Source organism: Lemur catta, chromosome 3 (genome assembly GCF_020740605.2).
Source record: "Lemur catta isolate mLemCat1 chromosome 3, mLemCat1.pri, whole genome shotgun sequence".
NCBI lineage: Eukaryota > Metazoa > Chordata > Mammalia > Primates > Lemuridae > Lemur > Lemur catta.
Genome location: NC_059130.1, coordinates 74,998,035 through 75,013,835, shown reverse-complemented (window position 1 = coordinate 75,013,835; position 15,801 = coordinate 74,998,035). Strand labels below are relative to the sequence as shown.

The window sequence follows — 15,801 nt, the reverse complement described above, 5'->3', positions numbered from 1 at the left end:
TAATAAAGTAGAGTCTCTTTCCTTTTCATAAGCATTAGATTGAATGTTAACTACAGGAGAAAAGACTGTAGAACTCCGCAATTTTCCACATGCTTGTTTCTGCTGTGAATATGGAACCTGCAAGGGCTCTGCATTTTCCTCCTAAATATCAGAAAAGTATAAAACTATCTTAGAAATTTCTTTCTATGTGTATATTAAATAAATAATTTATACTTGGTTATTCATATTTGGACTATCTGTGATAACTAATAGCTGTCTGTTTCCTTAAATACTTTCAAATATAAAGTTTTATTTAATCCCCAAAAAAACTCCTATGAAGTGGGCATTATCATTACCACTTTGTGGATAAGGAAACAAACCTATAGAAATTAAGAGATTTGCCTATGCTCACACTTTTTACTAACTTTTATTTCCTTTGTCTCAAAGCTTTTCTATTCATATAAAATTTGTTTCTCCAAATTCAGGGAAAGTCTAAATTCGAATACTGCAGGGGAAAAAAAAGCCTTCTCTGTTTTAACAGAAGCTTTACTCTCTCCAACATTAAATAAATACAGCAGAACAGTTCTGAGTAAAAGGGAAAAAACTGGAAAAAAAAATAATCCAGCTTTTCCTAGGTTAGCATCTTAGATTGGGTCCATATATTTTTATTAAAATACACATATCTAGATATCTAAAATATCTGTATGTAAATATAAACTGCATAATTTGTGACTCTTCATCAACAAGCCAAATAAATAATTGTTTATGATCTATAATCTTTCTTTACACAGAATATATCTAGTTCTGGATAATATGAAATAAAAATAAGGTGTATGAAAAAAATCTAGGCCATAAAGAGCTCATATTTTTATTAGATAGATATGATTAGTATACACAAATAATAGTAAGTAATGTAAGTAAGTAATATTACTAAGAAGCAAATCAATCAATATAATCTATAAATGAAGAAGAGTTTAGAAGAAAGGGATATCAATAGACAGGAAAGATTTCACAGAAGAGGAAGAACTTTATGCTAAGATTTAAAGATGAGGACATTTCAGGAGAGGTCAACAATACAAACTTAGAGTTTCATAAGACAGTCAGAAAAACAGTGTATTTAGATCAGGGAGGCATTTATTATCTATTGGGTATAAAAAATAAGTTTAAATAGGTAAGAAAGACAGTTGTGAGAGGATGTCTTGAAAGACAAACAGAGCAACTTTATCATAAAGAAAGATTTCTAAAATTGCCATGAGAAGTAGAAAATTTGAGCATACCAATAATTCCTAAAAGAAATGTAAAGAAGTTTCAAATAACTATCTTTAAAAGATAGTTTAAAATAGTAAACAGGCTGGGTGCAGTGGCTCACGCCTGTAATCCTAGCACTCTGGGAGGCCGAGGCAGGCGGATTGTTTGAGCTCAGGAGTTCGAGACCAGCCTGAGTAAGAGTGAGACCCCGTCTCTACTAAAAATAGAAAGAAATTATATGGACAGCTAAAAAATATATATAGAGAAAAATTAGCCAGGCATGGTGGCACATTCCTGTAGTCCCAGCTACTTGGGAGGCTGAGGCAGTAGGATCGCTTGAGCCCAGGACTTTGAGGTTGCTATGAGCTAGGCTGACGTTAGGGCATTCTAGCCAGGGCAACATAGCGAGACTCTGTCTCAAATAAATAAATAAGTAAATTTTCATGCAACAAGTAATTCACATGCACTATAATATCAATTAAATCAAAAAGTCAACAACAACACACACTTTTCAGTTCTTTTTATAAGCTGTCATACGTGGTCTTAACACCGAAGTCTGAAAATATAACACACTATGAGAAGCCTTCAAACTAACCTCACATAGGACTACAGAGTTTTTCACAAATTCTAAATAAAATGCTAACCAACACTATACTAATAGAACAGTTCACAATGGCCAAATAAAGTTACCAAGAAGTTAAAGGTTCCTAATAGATATATTATTATAATTCATTACCCAATAAGCCAAAAAAGAGAAAAATAATGTAATTATTTTAATAGCTACAATACTAAAAATACATTTGATAAATTCAACCACTATTATTGATAAGAACTGTAATAAAACTACAGAGATAAAATGTTCTTAATATGATAAAGAATATCTTAATACTATTTTAAAAATTATATCTATGTAAAACTAACACCCAACATCATAGTTAATGGTACTATATTAGTACATGATATGACAAGAGTAACACCTATCACCACTATTATTTATAAATTTTTAGGGAGTACCAAGTAATGCAATAGTAAAAGACGGTGGAAGTAGTAAAATCTCCAGGGAATTCTGATTCAGCATGGCTGAGTAATAATCCCTTGTCAGACCTACTCTCCCTCAGATAAAACCCACAAACTCTAGACAACACACACACACAAACACACACAAATGATCTGAAGGTCCTGGAGAGTGAACAAAAGCAGGTGACAAAGAAAAACCATTGAAATTTGGAATAGTTGACTTGCATGTGGTGATGTTGCTATTTTTATGGCTTTTAGCTTGAAGGCATGCTGAAGTTGGCACCACACCGGGCATCTAAAAGTCTGATAGAAAACCTGTGTTATTTTTGGCCAGAAGAACAAGAGGACAAAGTTTAGGGAAAACAAAGATGCTGGAAGGTGAGAAAAGAATGCTTAAAAGAAGAGAGTCAAAGATGTTTGCCCATCTTCTACATATCAGAAATTTCCTGCATGGGAGACTTCCATGTAAAAGAGACTTCCTGCCCATGTCTCTGGCTAACCCCTGAACCATGCATGTTGAGGGCAAACTGTAAGCAGCCAGCTAAGGATCAAACAATTGAACTGAAATTTGAGCTGCTGCTGTATTTTGAGTCCAATCAAAATAATTCCTAGAACAATACTTTTTGTAGGACTATAGCAGAGTTCTGAGTCTCCACAATATAACAGTAGTAATTTCCAGAATAAATCCAACCTGACACACAAAGAGCCAGGAAAGTGAAACCTAGCCTTAACAAAAAAGAAATTCAAACAAGATCATCCTGAAATGACCCAGATATTGCAATTAAGAGATTTTATAGCAGCTATTACAACTCTACTTGATGAAAGAGCAAAATATCTTCAAAGTGAAGGAAAAACGCAGGAAATCTTATTAGAGAAACAGAAACTATTTTTAAATATGGAAATTGTAGAACTAAAACATGTAATACCTGAAATGTAAAAATTCACCGGTTGAGCTTAAAACAAAATTGAGATTTCTGAGGAAAGAGTCAGGGAACTTAAAAATATTAATAAATTAATAAAAATTATTTAATATAAAAAATAGAGATCCAGGAACCTGTGGGACAGTAACGAAAGGTCTGCATATGTGTAATAAGAATCTCAGAAGGAGAGAAGTAGATGGGGAAAAATATTTGAAGAAATGATGGTCAGACACTTCTTTAATTTGGTGGAAGACATAAATTTACAAATTTCGGAAGCTTAGTCAATCCTAAGCAGGATAAATATAAAGAAAACCAGGCCTACACACAGAGTGAAACTGCTGCAAATCAGAGATTAAGAAAACACCTTGAAAGCAGCCAGAGAAAAACAACAAGTTACGTACAAGGGAACAACAATTCAAAATACCCCTTACTTCTCATCAGAAACCGTGAAAGCCAGAAGGTATTGGAGTATCATTAATAGACTGAAAGAAAAATAAAACTATCAGCCAGAATTTTGTATCAAACAAAAATTTCCTTCAAAAATATCCTGAGACATTTTTAGGTAAAAGAAAACTAAAAGCATTTGTTGACAGCAGACCTCCACTACAAAATATGCTGAGGAAAGTTCTTCAGGTTTAAGGAAAATGATACCAGAAACTTGGATCTTTAGTAAAGACTGAAGAACATCAGATCTGGTGAATATTTGGTTATTTTTTACCCCCTTACTTTCTTTAAAACATACAGGATTATTGAAAGAAAAAATTATAATATTGTCTTGTAAGGTTTATAGTAATATATTAATATATAAAAACTATAGTAAAAAGGATGAAGAGAGTAAATGGACCTATACAATTTAAAGGTTTTGACATCTTTATGTTTAGTGTAATTTTATTCTAAGTAGACTGTGACAAGTTGATGATGTATATTTTAATCTGTACAGGAACCACTAAAAACCCCAAACAAGCACAAAGATATAGCTAAAAGCCAACAGATAAATTATAATGTAATTTTAATAAATATTCAAATAATCCTAAAAAAGGAAGGAAAGGAGAAACAGAGGAACAGAAAAAGAGGGACAAACAAAAAGGTAAGAATAAAATGATAGACTTAACTTCACCCATATCCATAATTATATTAAATATTAATGAACTAAACATTCCAATTAAAAGAAATTCTCCACATAGATAAAAAAGCAAGGCCAGGCACCGTGGCTCACGCCTGTAATCCTAGCACTCTGGGAGGCCGAGGCGGGTGGATCGCTGGAGGTCAGGAGTTCGAGACCAGCCTGAGCAAGAGTGAGACCCCGTCTCTACTAAAAAAATAGAAAGAAATTATCTGGCCAACTAAAAATATATATAGAAAAAATTAGCCGGGCATGGTGGTGCATGCCTGTAGTCCCAGCTACTCAGGAGGCTGAGGCAGTAGGATCGCTTAAGCCCAGGAGTTTGAGGTTGCTGTGAGCTAGGCTGACGCCATGGCACTGACTCTAGCCCGGGCAACAGAGTGAGACTCTGTCTCAAAAAAAAAAAAAGCAAGACTCATTCAGTCTGAAAGGTTGTGAGGAAAGAAAAGAACAAAAAACGCAAAGGTATATGTTGTCTATAAGAGATGCACCTTAAATATAAGTTGAAAGTAAATTGACAGAAAAATATATACTATATGCATAGGATGCATAAGAAGACTAGAGTGGCTCTATTAATATCAGACAAAATAGACTTCAAGAAAAATAGGTATTACTAGAGATAAACAAAGACATTTCATTATATAAATAAAAAAGGATCAAGTCACAAGACATAAAAATCATAAATACATATGCACCTAATAAGACAGTTCCAAAATACATGAAGTGAAAATTTACAAACTCAAAGGGAGAAATGGGCAATTTTACAATCATAGGTAGATATTTTAACATCTCTCTCTCAACAATTGATAGATAACTATATAAAAAAAAACAGTAAAGACACAGACAACTGAATGAAATTAACAACCACCTTGACCTAATTTATACATATACTTACATATTTATATATCTATAATATAAACATATACTTTGTATTTATAAATATACTTATATATTTATATACATATAGAATACTGCTGTATAACTACTAAATGCACATTCTTTCAAGTACAGGTAGTGCTTTCTATAAGATGGACCATATCATGATCCTTGAAACAAGTCTTAATAGATGTTTAGAAGGATTGAAATCCTACAGAATATGTTCTTTGACCATAATGGAACTAAATTAGAAACCAATAACAGTAAGACAACTGGGAAAACTCCCAATATTTCAAAATTTTATAACACACCTCTAAAGAATCCATAACTCAAAGAAGAAATCATAGGGGAAATTAGAAAATTTTAAAAACTAAATGATAGTGAAAATATAACACATCAAACTTAATGGAATTTCAGTTAATAGCACCATGATTTATTCAGTTTTCCAAAGAAGAAATCTGGGGATTATTATTCTAAACACCACATACAGCCACTTACAAATTCTGTCAAATCTGACTATTTAATTTCTCCCTAATCAGTGCCCTCCACTACCTTCCCATTGCTACTGCTTTGGTTCAGTACCTCACCATTTCTTACGTTGAAAATTCATGGAGAAGATGCGGAAACAGATGCTATACTTGTCTAAGAAATATTTCAGGAAGAATCAAACAAGAAATTATTGAGGGAGCAATGAATATAGATTAAGGGAAGTAGTGGAGGTGTTGGCTTTAAAGGGGAGGAGAACTTCTGAGTCAATACGATGGGCCATGCTGTTTGTAGGCACACCCTAGTGAGATCTCTTTACAATTATGGCAAAGCAATACAAAAAAGAATCAACTTTTAACAGAAAGAGAACAGGGGCTGGGTACAGTGGCTTCTGCCGGTAATCCTAGCACTTTGAGAGGCTGAGGTAGGAGGATTGCTTGAGGTCAGGAATTAGAGGTTGCAGTGAGTTCTGATGACATCTCTGTGCTCTAGCCTGGGTGGGCGACAGAGTGAGAGCCTGTCTCAAAAAGAGAGAGAGAGAGAGAGGAAGGAAGGAAGGGAGAGAGGGAGGACAGGTTGGTGTGCATGTGTGTTTGTGAGAGAGAAACAGGGAGAGAGAGAGATATCAATGCATGAGAGAGATTTCAACAGATTTCTGAAAGAAAGATAATTGAAGCCAAATCCACTAAAAAAACTATAATGCTATCTTTTTTATGAAACCTGGAGAAACTCCAGGCTTAGAGGAGGCAGGTATTGAAAGTGGGAACGAGAACAAAAGTTGTACAGAGATAGGTAAACTGAAATTCTGTCTGTGAAATTTCTGAACTGGTTGCCACTTTCCCCATCTCCCAGTTACCCTATCCCACTTGCAGAGTTACAGGAAATGGCATTTGATTAACCCCAGGCTAAAATCAGGAGTGCTTTTCTCTCAATAAACTTCCTGCTAGTGTGGTTTTTGGTTCCCCAGAGTAAAACTCTCTTCATGTTAGCATCGGGAAAGAAGACTTGCAGGAAAACTGTCTGCTCTCTGCCCTCTTATCCTAAAGTGCGGTGGTTAAGAAGGCTGCCATATACACAGAACAATTAGCTTTTCAACTCTGGAGAGAGACTTATTTATAAAATTCATGGCAGCTTCCTAGAAAAATTAACTATATCTTCATTCTTAAACATGGACAAATGAAAATTTGCCAGTGTTTTAGTCCATTTGGGCTACTATAACCAAATATCTTAAACTGGGTGACTTTTAAATAACAGAAATTTATTTCTCACAGTTCTGGAGGCTGGAAAGTTGAAGATCAGGTTGCCAGCAGATTTGGTGCCTGGTGAGGGTTGGCTCTCAGCTCCACAGATGGCACCTTGCTGCTGCATACTCGTATGGTGGAAGAGACAAACACCTCCCTAAAACCTCTTTTATAAGGTCACTAATCCCATTTATGAGGGCTCTTTCCTCATGACCTAATCACCTTCTAAAGTCCTCACCCTTTAATACAATCATATTGTCAATTAAGTTTCAATATACAAATTTTGGGGGAACACATTCGGACCACAGCAATCAGATATAATAAAAAATCAGCAACTTCAAAGACACATGCTAGTGAGCTTCAGCAGCACATATACTAAAACTGAAATGATACAGAGAAGATTAGCATGGCCCCTGGGCAAGGATGACACACAAATTCATGAAATGTTCCATAAAAAAAAAAGATACATGATAAACAAAATGAACACCAATACCAGAGGAAATAGATGATTTAAGAAACAGAAAAGAACTTAGAAAATGAACTCTAATATCTTCAGAAAGTTTTGAGAACAAATGTGACAGGACTTAGTGGGAGAAAAAAATAACCACCAAGAATAAGAAAGAAACATTGGAAATCTAAAATATGATTGCCGAACAAAAATACAGTGAAAGGACTGGAAGAAAAAGTTGAAGAAATTTCCTATAATAAAGGGCAACATTTCAAAGAGACAAAAAATAGAGAAAAACAATATAGAGAATCAATCCAAGAAATTTCATATCTGATCATTAGAGAAAAGAGAAAATAGTGGAGAGAAAATTGGCAAAGAAATAATAGAAAGACATTTTTAGGACTAAAGAAAGACATTTGGTCTTAAAGAGGGATCCACTGAGCATTGAAAAGAATAAATTGAAGCAAAAAATTACCACATCTAGGCGCAGCCTCAAACATTTCAGAGCAACGTTGATAAAGAGAAGTTCCTAAAAGTTTCCAGAAAAAAAAGTCACTTAGAAAGATTGAGAACCTTTCACAGCAATGTTACATTACATAGGACAATGGAGCGATGTCTTCAAAGGCTAGAGAAAAGTCATTTTGAACCTCTAATTTCAGTCAGCCAAATTATCAATTAAGTATATGGGAAAAATAAGTAACACTCTCAGATACCAATGTACCATTTCTAGGGAAGTTTTTTGAGATGTATTCTAGGAAAATAAAGATGAAATCCAAAAAGAAATAAGAAGATATGGGATACTAGAATCTGGGGAACTGAGTCAGGAGTGGAAAGACCCAGGTGATAATTGCAGGGCAGGCTTGAAAGTAATGGGTCAAATTTAGAACAAGAAGTCACTGGGCTTCAATTCCTCCAAGAAGATTGAAATGAATTCCACTCAATAAGGAGAATGGGTAAAAAACATGATCATGTTCACATACGGTAAGAAAGTTACATGCTTCTTTTTGGGGGGCTGCAGATCTTAGTGGTAAAGAGAATGAATCAGAATGCTGGGTTCTTCCTGGTTCTGTTATGTATTATTTGATCTCAGACAAAGTTGTTTATCTTCTCCGTGCCTCCTTTCTTATCTATAAAGTAAGGATAACGATACTTACTTCACTGGATTGTTGAGGGTGTAAATTTTCTATGAATAGTACTTGACACGCATAAGCACTATATGTATTTGCTACTATTATCATCATTCTACACAAGAAAAAAGAAAGGCAACTACAAACTTAAGGAAAAAAAAACAAAAGTGTACAAGATAGTTAAACTCTAAATATGAGAGAAACTGAGATGTGGCATTATTTTTGGGTAACTAATAGAGAATAAGAAAAGAGATCCTATTGTTGTACCCATTTAAGAGAAAGGTAATCCTAGTACATTACTTTGTTCTATGATGAATGATTATTTACAGTATAATAATATAAATGATGTTAATAGCATTTTGAGTCTTAGATTTAGCCTATAAACAAAACATAAAGGCTTAATCAGAGTTGCAAAGCTGAATATAATCATTGATCTACAAAATGTAAAAGTAAATATGGTTGACCTAGAAAAGAAGGTGTGGTGGAGAGTTGGAAGAAAGGATAAGACTGCTAAAATCTTCATCTTATATAAAAGGGAATCAGGATTTAGTGATCAAACATGCTAGAAAAGAAAAGAAAATTTAGGTATATTATTTCAGGTTACAAAAGTTAACAATAGAAGAAACAAAAGAAGTAACTATCAAAGATCCAGAAGAGGAAAGAGGGGCAAGAGGTAAGATGTGGAGTAGCGTAAATGAACTAATTCACAATCTTTTTATTAATTATTCAGTAACTAGTATTTAGAATTGATAGATTAAAACTGGCAATAGAAACTCATTCTTTAGAAATATGGAGTTAATCATAAAAGGAACTGAAACTCAAAAAGGTTAAACATGGTTGCCTCTGAAAAGACGAAATTAGAAAAGTAAGTATAGGATGGAAGGGCCGTGTGTTCTTATTAGCCTTTCTTTAATTTTTAAGATCACATGAATATTTTCATTTTTTAATTAAAATGTTACATGTTTTTTATAAGATGCTAGTAAATTTATTATGAGGAGTAAAATGATTATGATGTTAGCATGTGTATTTCTTGGGAGACTTTTATTGAATATGAATCTAAAGCCATTTAGATGAGAATAAAACTAGTAATCTGGAGAGAGAATTCTGTTAATATTTTTTAAAATTATAAAATACAGGAATATGCAACAAAATTGTAACAGTTATTAATTATAAACCTAAGTATGTATTTATTCATATTTCTTTATATTAGCAATAATCTGGATTAACAAATAAATGAATACCTAACAGACTCTCTTAAGTGGCTTTCCCTTGCTGATTCTCTGGATTAATTTAACTCTCTCATTCCCTGGATAAAACCTACTGAATGATGTCCAACACACCTGCAATGCCCAAGGATAGTCAATTACTTTTCAGCATGCCCATGAACCTCTGCTCAAGTGATTATCAGGAGTCAATAGTGTTGGTTCTAAACCTGTTTATGGTAGTTGCTATTGTAACTATATAATTTGATTAACTACAGCATGCTCAAAACAGTGGTCTTGGCTACACATTAAAAGATTAACAAATGGATATAAATTTTTATATTATAAAGTAAAATGTTGGTATGCATATATAGTTTTTTATGATGCCCTGCCTTAACTGATTTTATGATAACTGGTAGTCCTTATCATGTTCAATAAATAATTTCTACTGTACTGAAATACAGCAAAGAATATATTACCTTCTCTACTGTCTCCATACATAAAGTTTTACATACTATCAGAGATGAAATTACTTTAAAAGTCACCATTTCGAATTTAAAATTCATTTGAATTTGGGATTTGTAGAAACATACTTAAATTTTTAGGGCTAATTTGAGTTTCTATTAAGTAATTGTCAAGTATACAAATTAAACCTACCTCAGGTGTATCCTTAAGATAAAGAAAAGGTCTACTAGATCTTGATTTTAGATTTTCTTCTACTGGCTCTAAGGAAACAAATCCAAACATAAATAATATTTGCATACTATTAAACTACTTTTAATTAAACCCCATAAACCATTTTCTCCACTGGTAATAAGCTTTTCAGACATGTAGTTTAATAATCTTGATTACATATGCATTGTGTTTCCATTTTTAGAGCTAAATCCAATCTAGAATAATTTGCTTTAAAAGTAAATTTCTATTAACAGAATATAACTTTCAATTATTTGCTGTTATATAATAAAGCTGTATCTTCTTGGAAAATAATGGATTTCTAAACAAAATAGAATCATATGTGTTATTTGGCCGGGTGCAGTGGATCACGCCTGTAATCCTAGCACTCTGGGAGGCCGAGGCAGGAGGATCACTTGAGCTCAGGAGTCCAAAACCAGCCTGAGCAAGAGTGAGACCCCGTCTCTACTAAAAATAGAAAAATTAGTCAGGCATCATTATGTGCACCTGTAGTCCCAGCTACTCAGGAGGCTGAGGCAAGAGGATTGCCTGAGCCCAGGAGTTTGAGGTTGCTGTGAGCTCCTCCCATGCCCAATTATGAGTTTTATTAATCTGAATTATCATCAAATGCAGCAGTCCCCAACCTTTTTGGCACCAGGGACCTTTTCATGGAAGACAATTTTTCTACAGACTGGGGGGCAGGGAGGATGGTTTGGGGATGATTCAGGCACATTACATTTATTGTGCACTTTATTTCTGTTATTATTACATTGTAATATATAATGAAACAATTATACAACTCACCATAGGTTGGGGACCCTTGATCTAATGGAATTTCTTAATGTAAGTATAGTGTAGGCATCAAGCATGCAGACATTGGATTTAGATAGCCTGTGTCCAAATCCCACCTATTTTGTGAGTTATGTAGTTTTGGAAAGTTACTTAACCTCTCTGAGTCTTATTTTCCTTATTTGTTAAAAGGTAATAATAGTGCTTATAGAAATGCTGTGAGGATTAAATGAGATAATACATGTAACAAACTTAAGATGGAGTCTGGTAATCCTTCATCCACAGTTATTTGTTGGTCACCTCCCATATGTGAGGCACTGGAATTGTGACTCTTGCCACATGATGCATATATTTTAGTAATGTAGTAATAGAAAATAAGTGAAAAAGCAAAGGAGTGAATAATTATAAATTGAAATGCATGCTGTGACAGAAATAATTTTGATGAAGAAGAACCTCAGAGAAGGTATAATTTCAACAGGGTAGTCAGAGGAGGCCTCTTTGAGCAGATGACATGGAACTGAAACTTGCAAATGAGGAGTAAGTTGTGTGAATAAAAGAGTGTCACTGTCTTTAGACACAGGAGAAAGCATATTTCTCTGAGGCAATCTGGCAGTTGTACTGAAAAAAGGTTAGTGAAAATGTAGTTTCAGTGAATGTCAGGGGTCAGGGGATGAGGTTGAATATGTAGGCAAAGGTCACACACACAGGATCTTTGTAAGGAGTGCAAGTTTCATACTAAGTGCAGCAAGAAGCCACTGAAGACCCTTAATCAGGAGATAATCATTCTGCTTTTAAAAGATCAGTATGACTGTAGGAAAAAAAATTGATTAGAGATTTCTGCTGCCATTATGGAGAGCCATGTAAGTATTATTAGTGCCAGCTGTTCTGCTGAACGCATCTTAAAAGGCTGGATGAAATATTTTTAAAAATCCAAAGAGCATCATAGAGATAAAAGATGATAAGGGACTTCTGGTCCTAAATGTAGAAGAAGGTAAGAACTCAGACATGCAAGCCCAGCATGCAAAGCTGCTTTTGCCCTGAGGGTATTTGTGATGTGAAAGTAACATTGGGTTTTGGAAGCTTTGTGGGTCAAGGTAGACAAAAATACAAAAATCAAATCTGACCGAAGGTCCAAAGGTGGGATATTTGATATGTCTTCCCCTTCTCTACCCCCCCTCCACCAACACCCATGCATTTTACCTGGGATGCAAAGGGTTATAACCTTAGGGTAGGAGTAAACCAGAATAGGTAAGCTTGCATGCAGCCTTGAGGCCAGTACTTCTGCCACCTGGCTGTTCCAGGGAAATTAAAGCCTTGAACACGGGTTAGGGTACGTTTGGACAAGTACTGCCTCCAGATACTCTGCTTAAACAGTAAAAAATCCTCTCTGGAGTAAGGTACCATCATCCTAGTTCTCAAATTGTTCCTATAAATAATTTTCCAAATAGTGTCCAGCCCACATTCAAAGATAATAAGGATCACAAGAACTATGACATTATAAAAGTAAACCACAGACACAACAGCACGTGTAAACAAATCTTTTGAGAAATTAGATTATGGAGCATAACAGACAAATGAGGCGATATGGAGCAATGTGGACTCAAGGAGCCTCAGTCACGGAGGCTGTGAGAACAATGCAACTGGATGACTGTTTGCTAAGGTCAGAGAAAGAAAAAGAAGGTGACACAGAACACTCAAATACACCAAGAATCTATAATGCTGGTTTCTAGCTCATAGATACATAAATTTCTAATCCTGAAATTAAGTTTCTATTAAGCAAGCTGTTCATATGTGATTTTTACAAAAACAATAACAAGGAAATTCATAGAGTTGAGCTGAAAGGAAACTCAGAGATTTTCTTTCTAGAAAAAAATAACCCTATAAACATAAAAATGTTTTTATTTTGTGAATTGTATATTCATTATGATATTCAACATCTCTTCTTAGGAAATTTCTTCTTTATAGTTCATGCAAAATCTTTCAACAGACATCAAATTATCAAGAACTTTTAAGACACATTAATAAATCAAAGGAGAAATAAATACGTTACACAAAGCATTACCTATTGTCTTACTTTCTTGTTTTATATTTCTTTGAACAAAGTGTGCTTTTAAATTTGACTTTTTGATGTCACTCTTTATAGGTTCAGGCTCACATTTGAAAGAGTCATACCTAGAAGAAATAAAAATGAATCTAAATTAAAATAATCAGAAAATTTACAAAACAAATCTAAAAAATAAATGTGGAGAAATGTGGTAAAGTCTCAGTTACATAGACTTGGAAGTTGTAGTAATACTACTATAGCACAAGGTATAAAAGACTGGGACTGGTTGCCAAGGAGCTGAAAATATTAGTGATAATCATTTGAAGTAGAGGGGGACAGGAAGTTGTGATAGGATTGAGGGTGCTCTGGGAAATTATAATTCACAAGCTAATTAATCCTTTCAGAAAAATATGCTGGAAATTAGTTCAACGAGATATTGGGGACATTACCAGACCTGCAAAGTGGTTGGGCATGGAGTTAGGGACAGTTCAGATAACAGAAATGATCACAGCATTTATTTATGGTAAACAGGAATTTTCCTCCTCTAAATTCTTTAACTGGCTATTAATGGTACATAAGAAAGTTATTAGTGTTACTTAAATAGTGGTATTTCTGAACTCTAAATGCTAGAGCAAGCCATGACTCTGTCCGCAGGCCTCAGATACTCACCCTTAGTTGATGTCATCCAGCCCCGCACCTTTCAATATCGTCCACAGGCTGATGTCTCCAGATTTATAGTCCAGACCTCAAACTCTTCCCTGAACTCCAGATTTATATATCCAACTGCCTACGTGACGCCTGCACTTAGCTGTATTATAGGTATCTCAGACTTAACACATTCAAAACTAAATTATTGATTCCACCCACTTCCTGATCTGCTTCTCACCCAGGCTTCACCATCTCCATTCAGTCAGAGGTTTAGACTAAAAAATTTGCAGCCATCTTTGATTTCTCTTTCTCTTATTTCCCACTCCCAATCTATCAGCAGATATCACTGGGTCTCTCTTGGAAATATATCCCAAATCCAACCACTGCTTTCCTCCTTACTTCCAGCCTAGTCTGAGAGCCCTACTACTACTACTTCTTTGTTTTTTTAAGAGACAAACTCTCTCTCTTTCCTCTGTTGCCCAGGCTAGAGTGCAGTGGTGTGATAATAGCTCACTGCAGCCTCGAACACCTGGGCTCAAGTGATCCACCTGCCTTAGCCTCTGGAGTAGCTGGGACTACAGATGTGTGCCACCATGCCTGGCTAATTTTTAAAAATTTTCTGTAGAGACAGGAGTCTCGTTTTGTTGCCCAGGCTGGTCTTGAACTCCTGGCCTCAAGTGATCCTCCTGCCTCAGCCTCCCAAAATGCTGGCATGACAGGCGTGAGCATCCACACCTGGCCTGAACTACTTCTCTGTGTCTCTAGACATCTCCTGTTTACTCTCCCTATTACTCTTGTCCTCAACATTCTATTCTCAGTATAGCCATAGTGACACTTTTAAAATATAAATATAATTGTCATTTCCCTTCAGAAATGTTTCCTATCAGATGCAAATAAAATTCAAAATTCTCACTGCCAGACAGAAACATCCCCCTCCCCCAGTTCTGATGTTTCTCAGTAGAGGAACTTCCCCTGAAAGCCCCTCCAGACCTCTCCCTACACACTTCCTTCACCCCTCACCTCCGAGTGGGAACAGAGAAAACTATCTAGCTGTTTGGTTTGGGGAAACAAATTTAAGCTCCATTTAAGGACCTTGGCACTTGCTCTTCCCTCTGCCTGTCATAGCCTTCCCCCAGGTGTTGACGTGGCTTACTCCTGTATTTCATAAGCCTCTGCTTGAATTTCCACCTCTTCACCACCCCCATCTAAAATACTAATCCCTGTGGATCTTAATTCCCTTAATTTACTATATTTTTCTTTATAGCACTTATCACTAATGGATTTATATTATATATTCATTTGCTTATTTCATTTATTATAATATCTGTCTCCCCACCTAGAATGTAAATTCTGAGGGCAGAGTATTTGTCTGCTTTGTTCACTGTTGTATTCTCAGCACCTAGAGCAGTGACTGGCACATAGTACATGTTTAATAAATATTTGTTGAATGAATACATTTTCTTGGTAAATTTTTATTAAACTTTCTTATAATTTTTTTTTTTTTTGAGACAGAGTCTTGCTCTGTTGACCAGGCTGGAGTGCAGTGGCATCAACATAGCTCACTGTAACCTCAAACTCCTGGGCTGAAGTGATCCTCCTGTCTCAACCTCCTGAGTAGCTGGAACTACAAGCATGTGCCACCATGCCTGGCTAATTTTTCCATTTTTTGTAGAGAGAGGTTCTCTCCCTTGCTCAGGCTGGTCTCGAACTCCTGACCTCAAGTCATCCTCCTGCCTTGGCCTCCCAAAGTGATGGGATTACAGGCATGAGCCTTCTTATAATCTTATAATTTCTAATGGGTTTTCAGTTTATTCTCTTTGGGTTATTCAGTAAATAATCACTTAATCTTTATAAAATAATTTATCTGTTCCTTTGCAAAAATTAAAATTTTTATCTTATGTTCTTATTTAATATAATTAGGAAGCACTTCTAGAACAATGTAGTATACTAGTGAGAATGGGCATTGTTCTGTTTCTAACTT

At 35.1% G+C, this 15,801-nt stretch overlaps 1 protein-coding gene and 1 non-coding gene across 5 annotated transcripts in view; one reads left to right on the top strand and one right to left on the bottom strand.

Annotated features, from left to right (window-relative positions):
* The window catches only part of C3H1orf141 (chromosome 3 C1orf141 homolog), a 39,340-nt gene that overhangs the window by 9,960 nt on the left and 13,579 nt on the right, over window positions 1-15,801 (bottom strand). For all 4 annotated transcript variants that reach the window (XM_045547795.1, XM_045547794.1, XM_045547796.1 and 1 more), the window contains exon 4: window positions 13,191-13,300. In XM_045547795.1, coding sequence (XP_045403751.1) covers window positions 13,191-13,300 — 110 coding nt within the window. The remainder of the gene's footprint in view (window positions 1-13,190; window positions 13,301-15,801) is intronic.
* On the top strand, window positions 7,246-7,348 carry LOC123636166. The gene has a single exon (XR_006734374.1). It is a non-coding gene; the product is annotated as a U6 spliceosomal RNA (small nuclear RNA).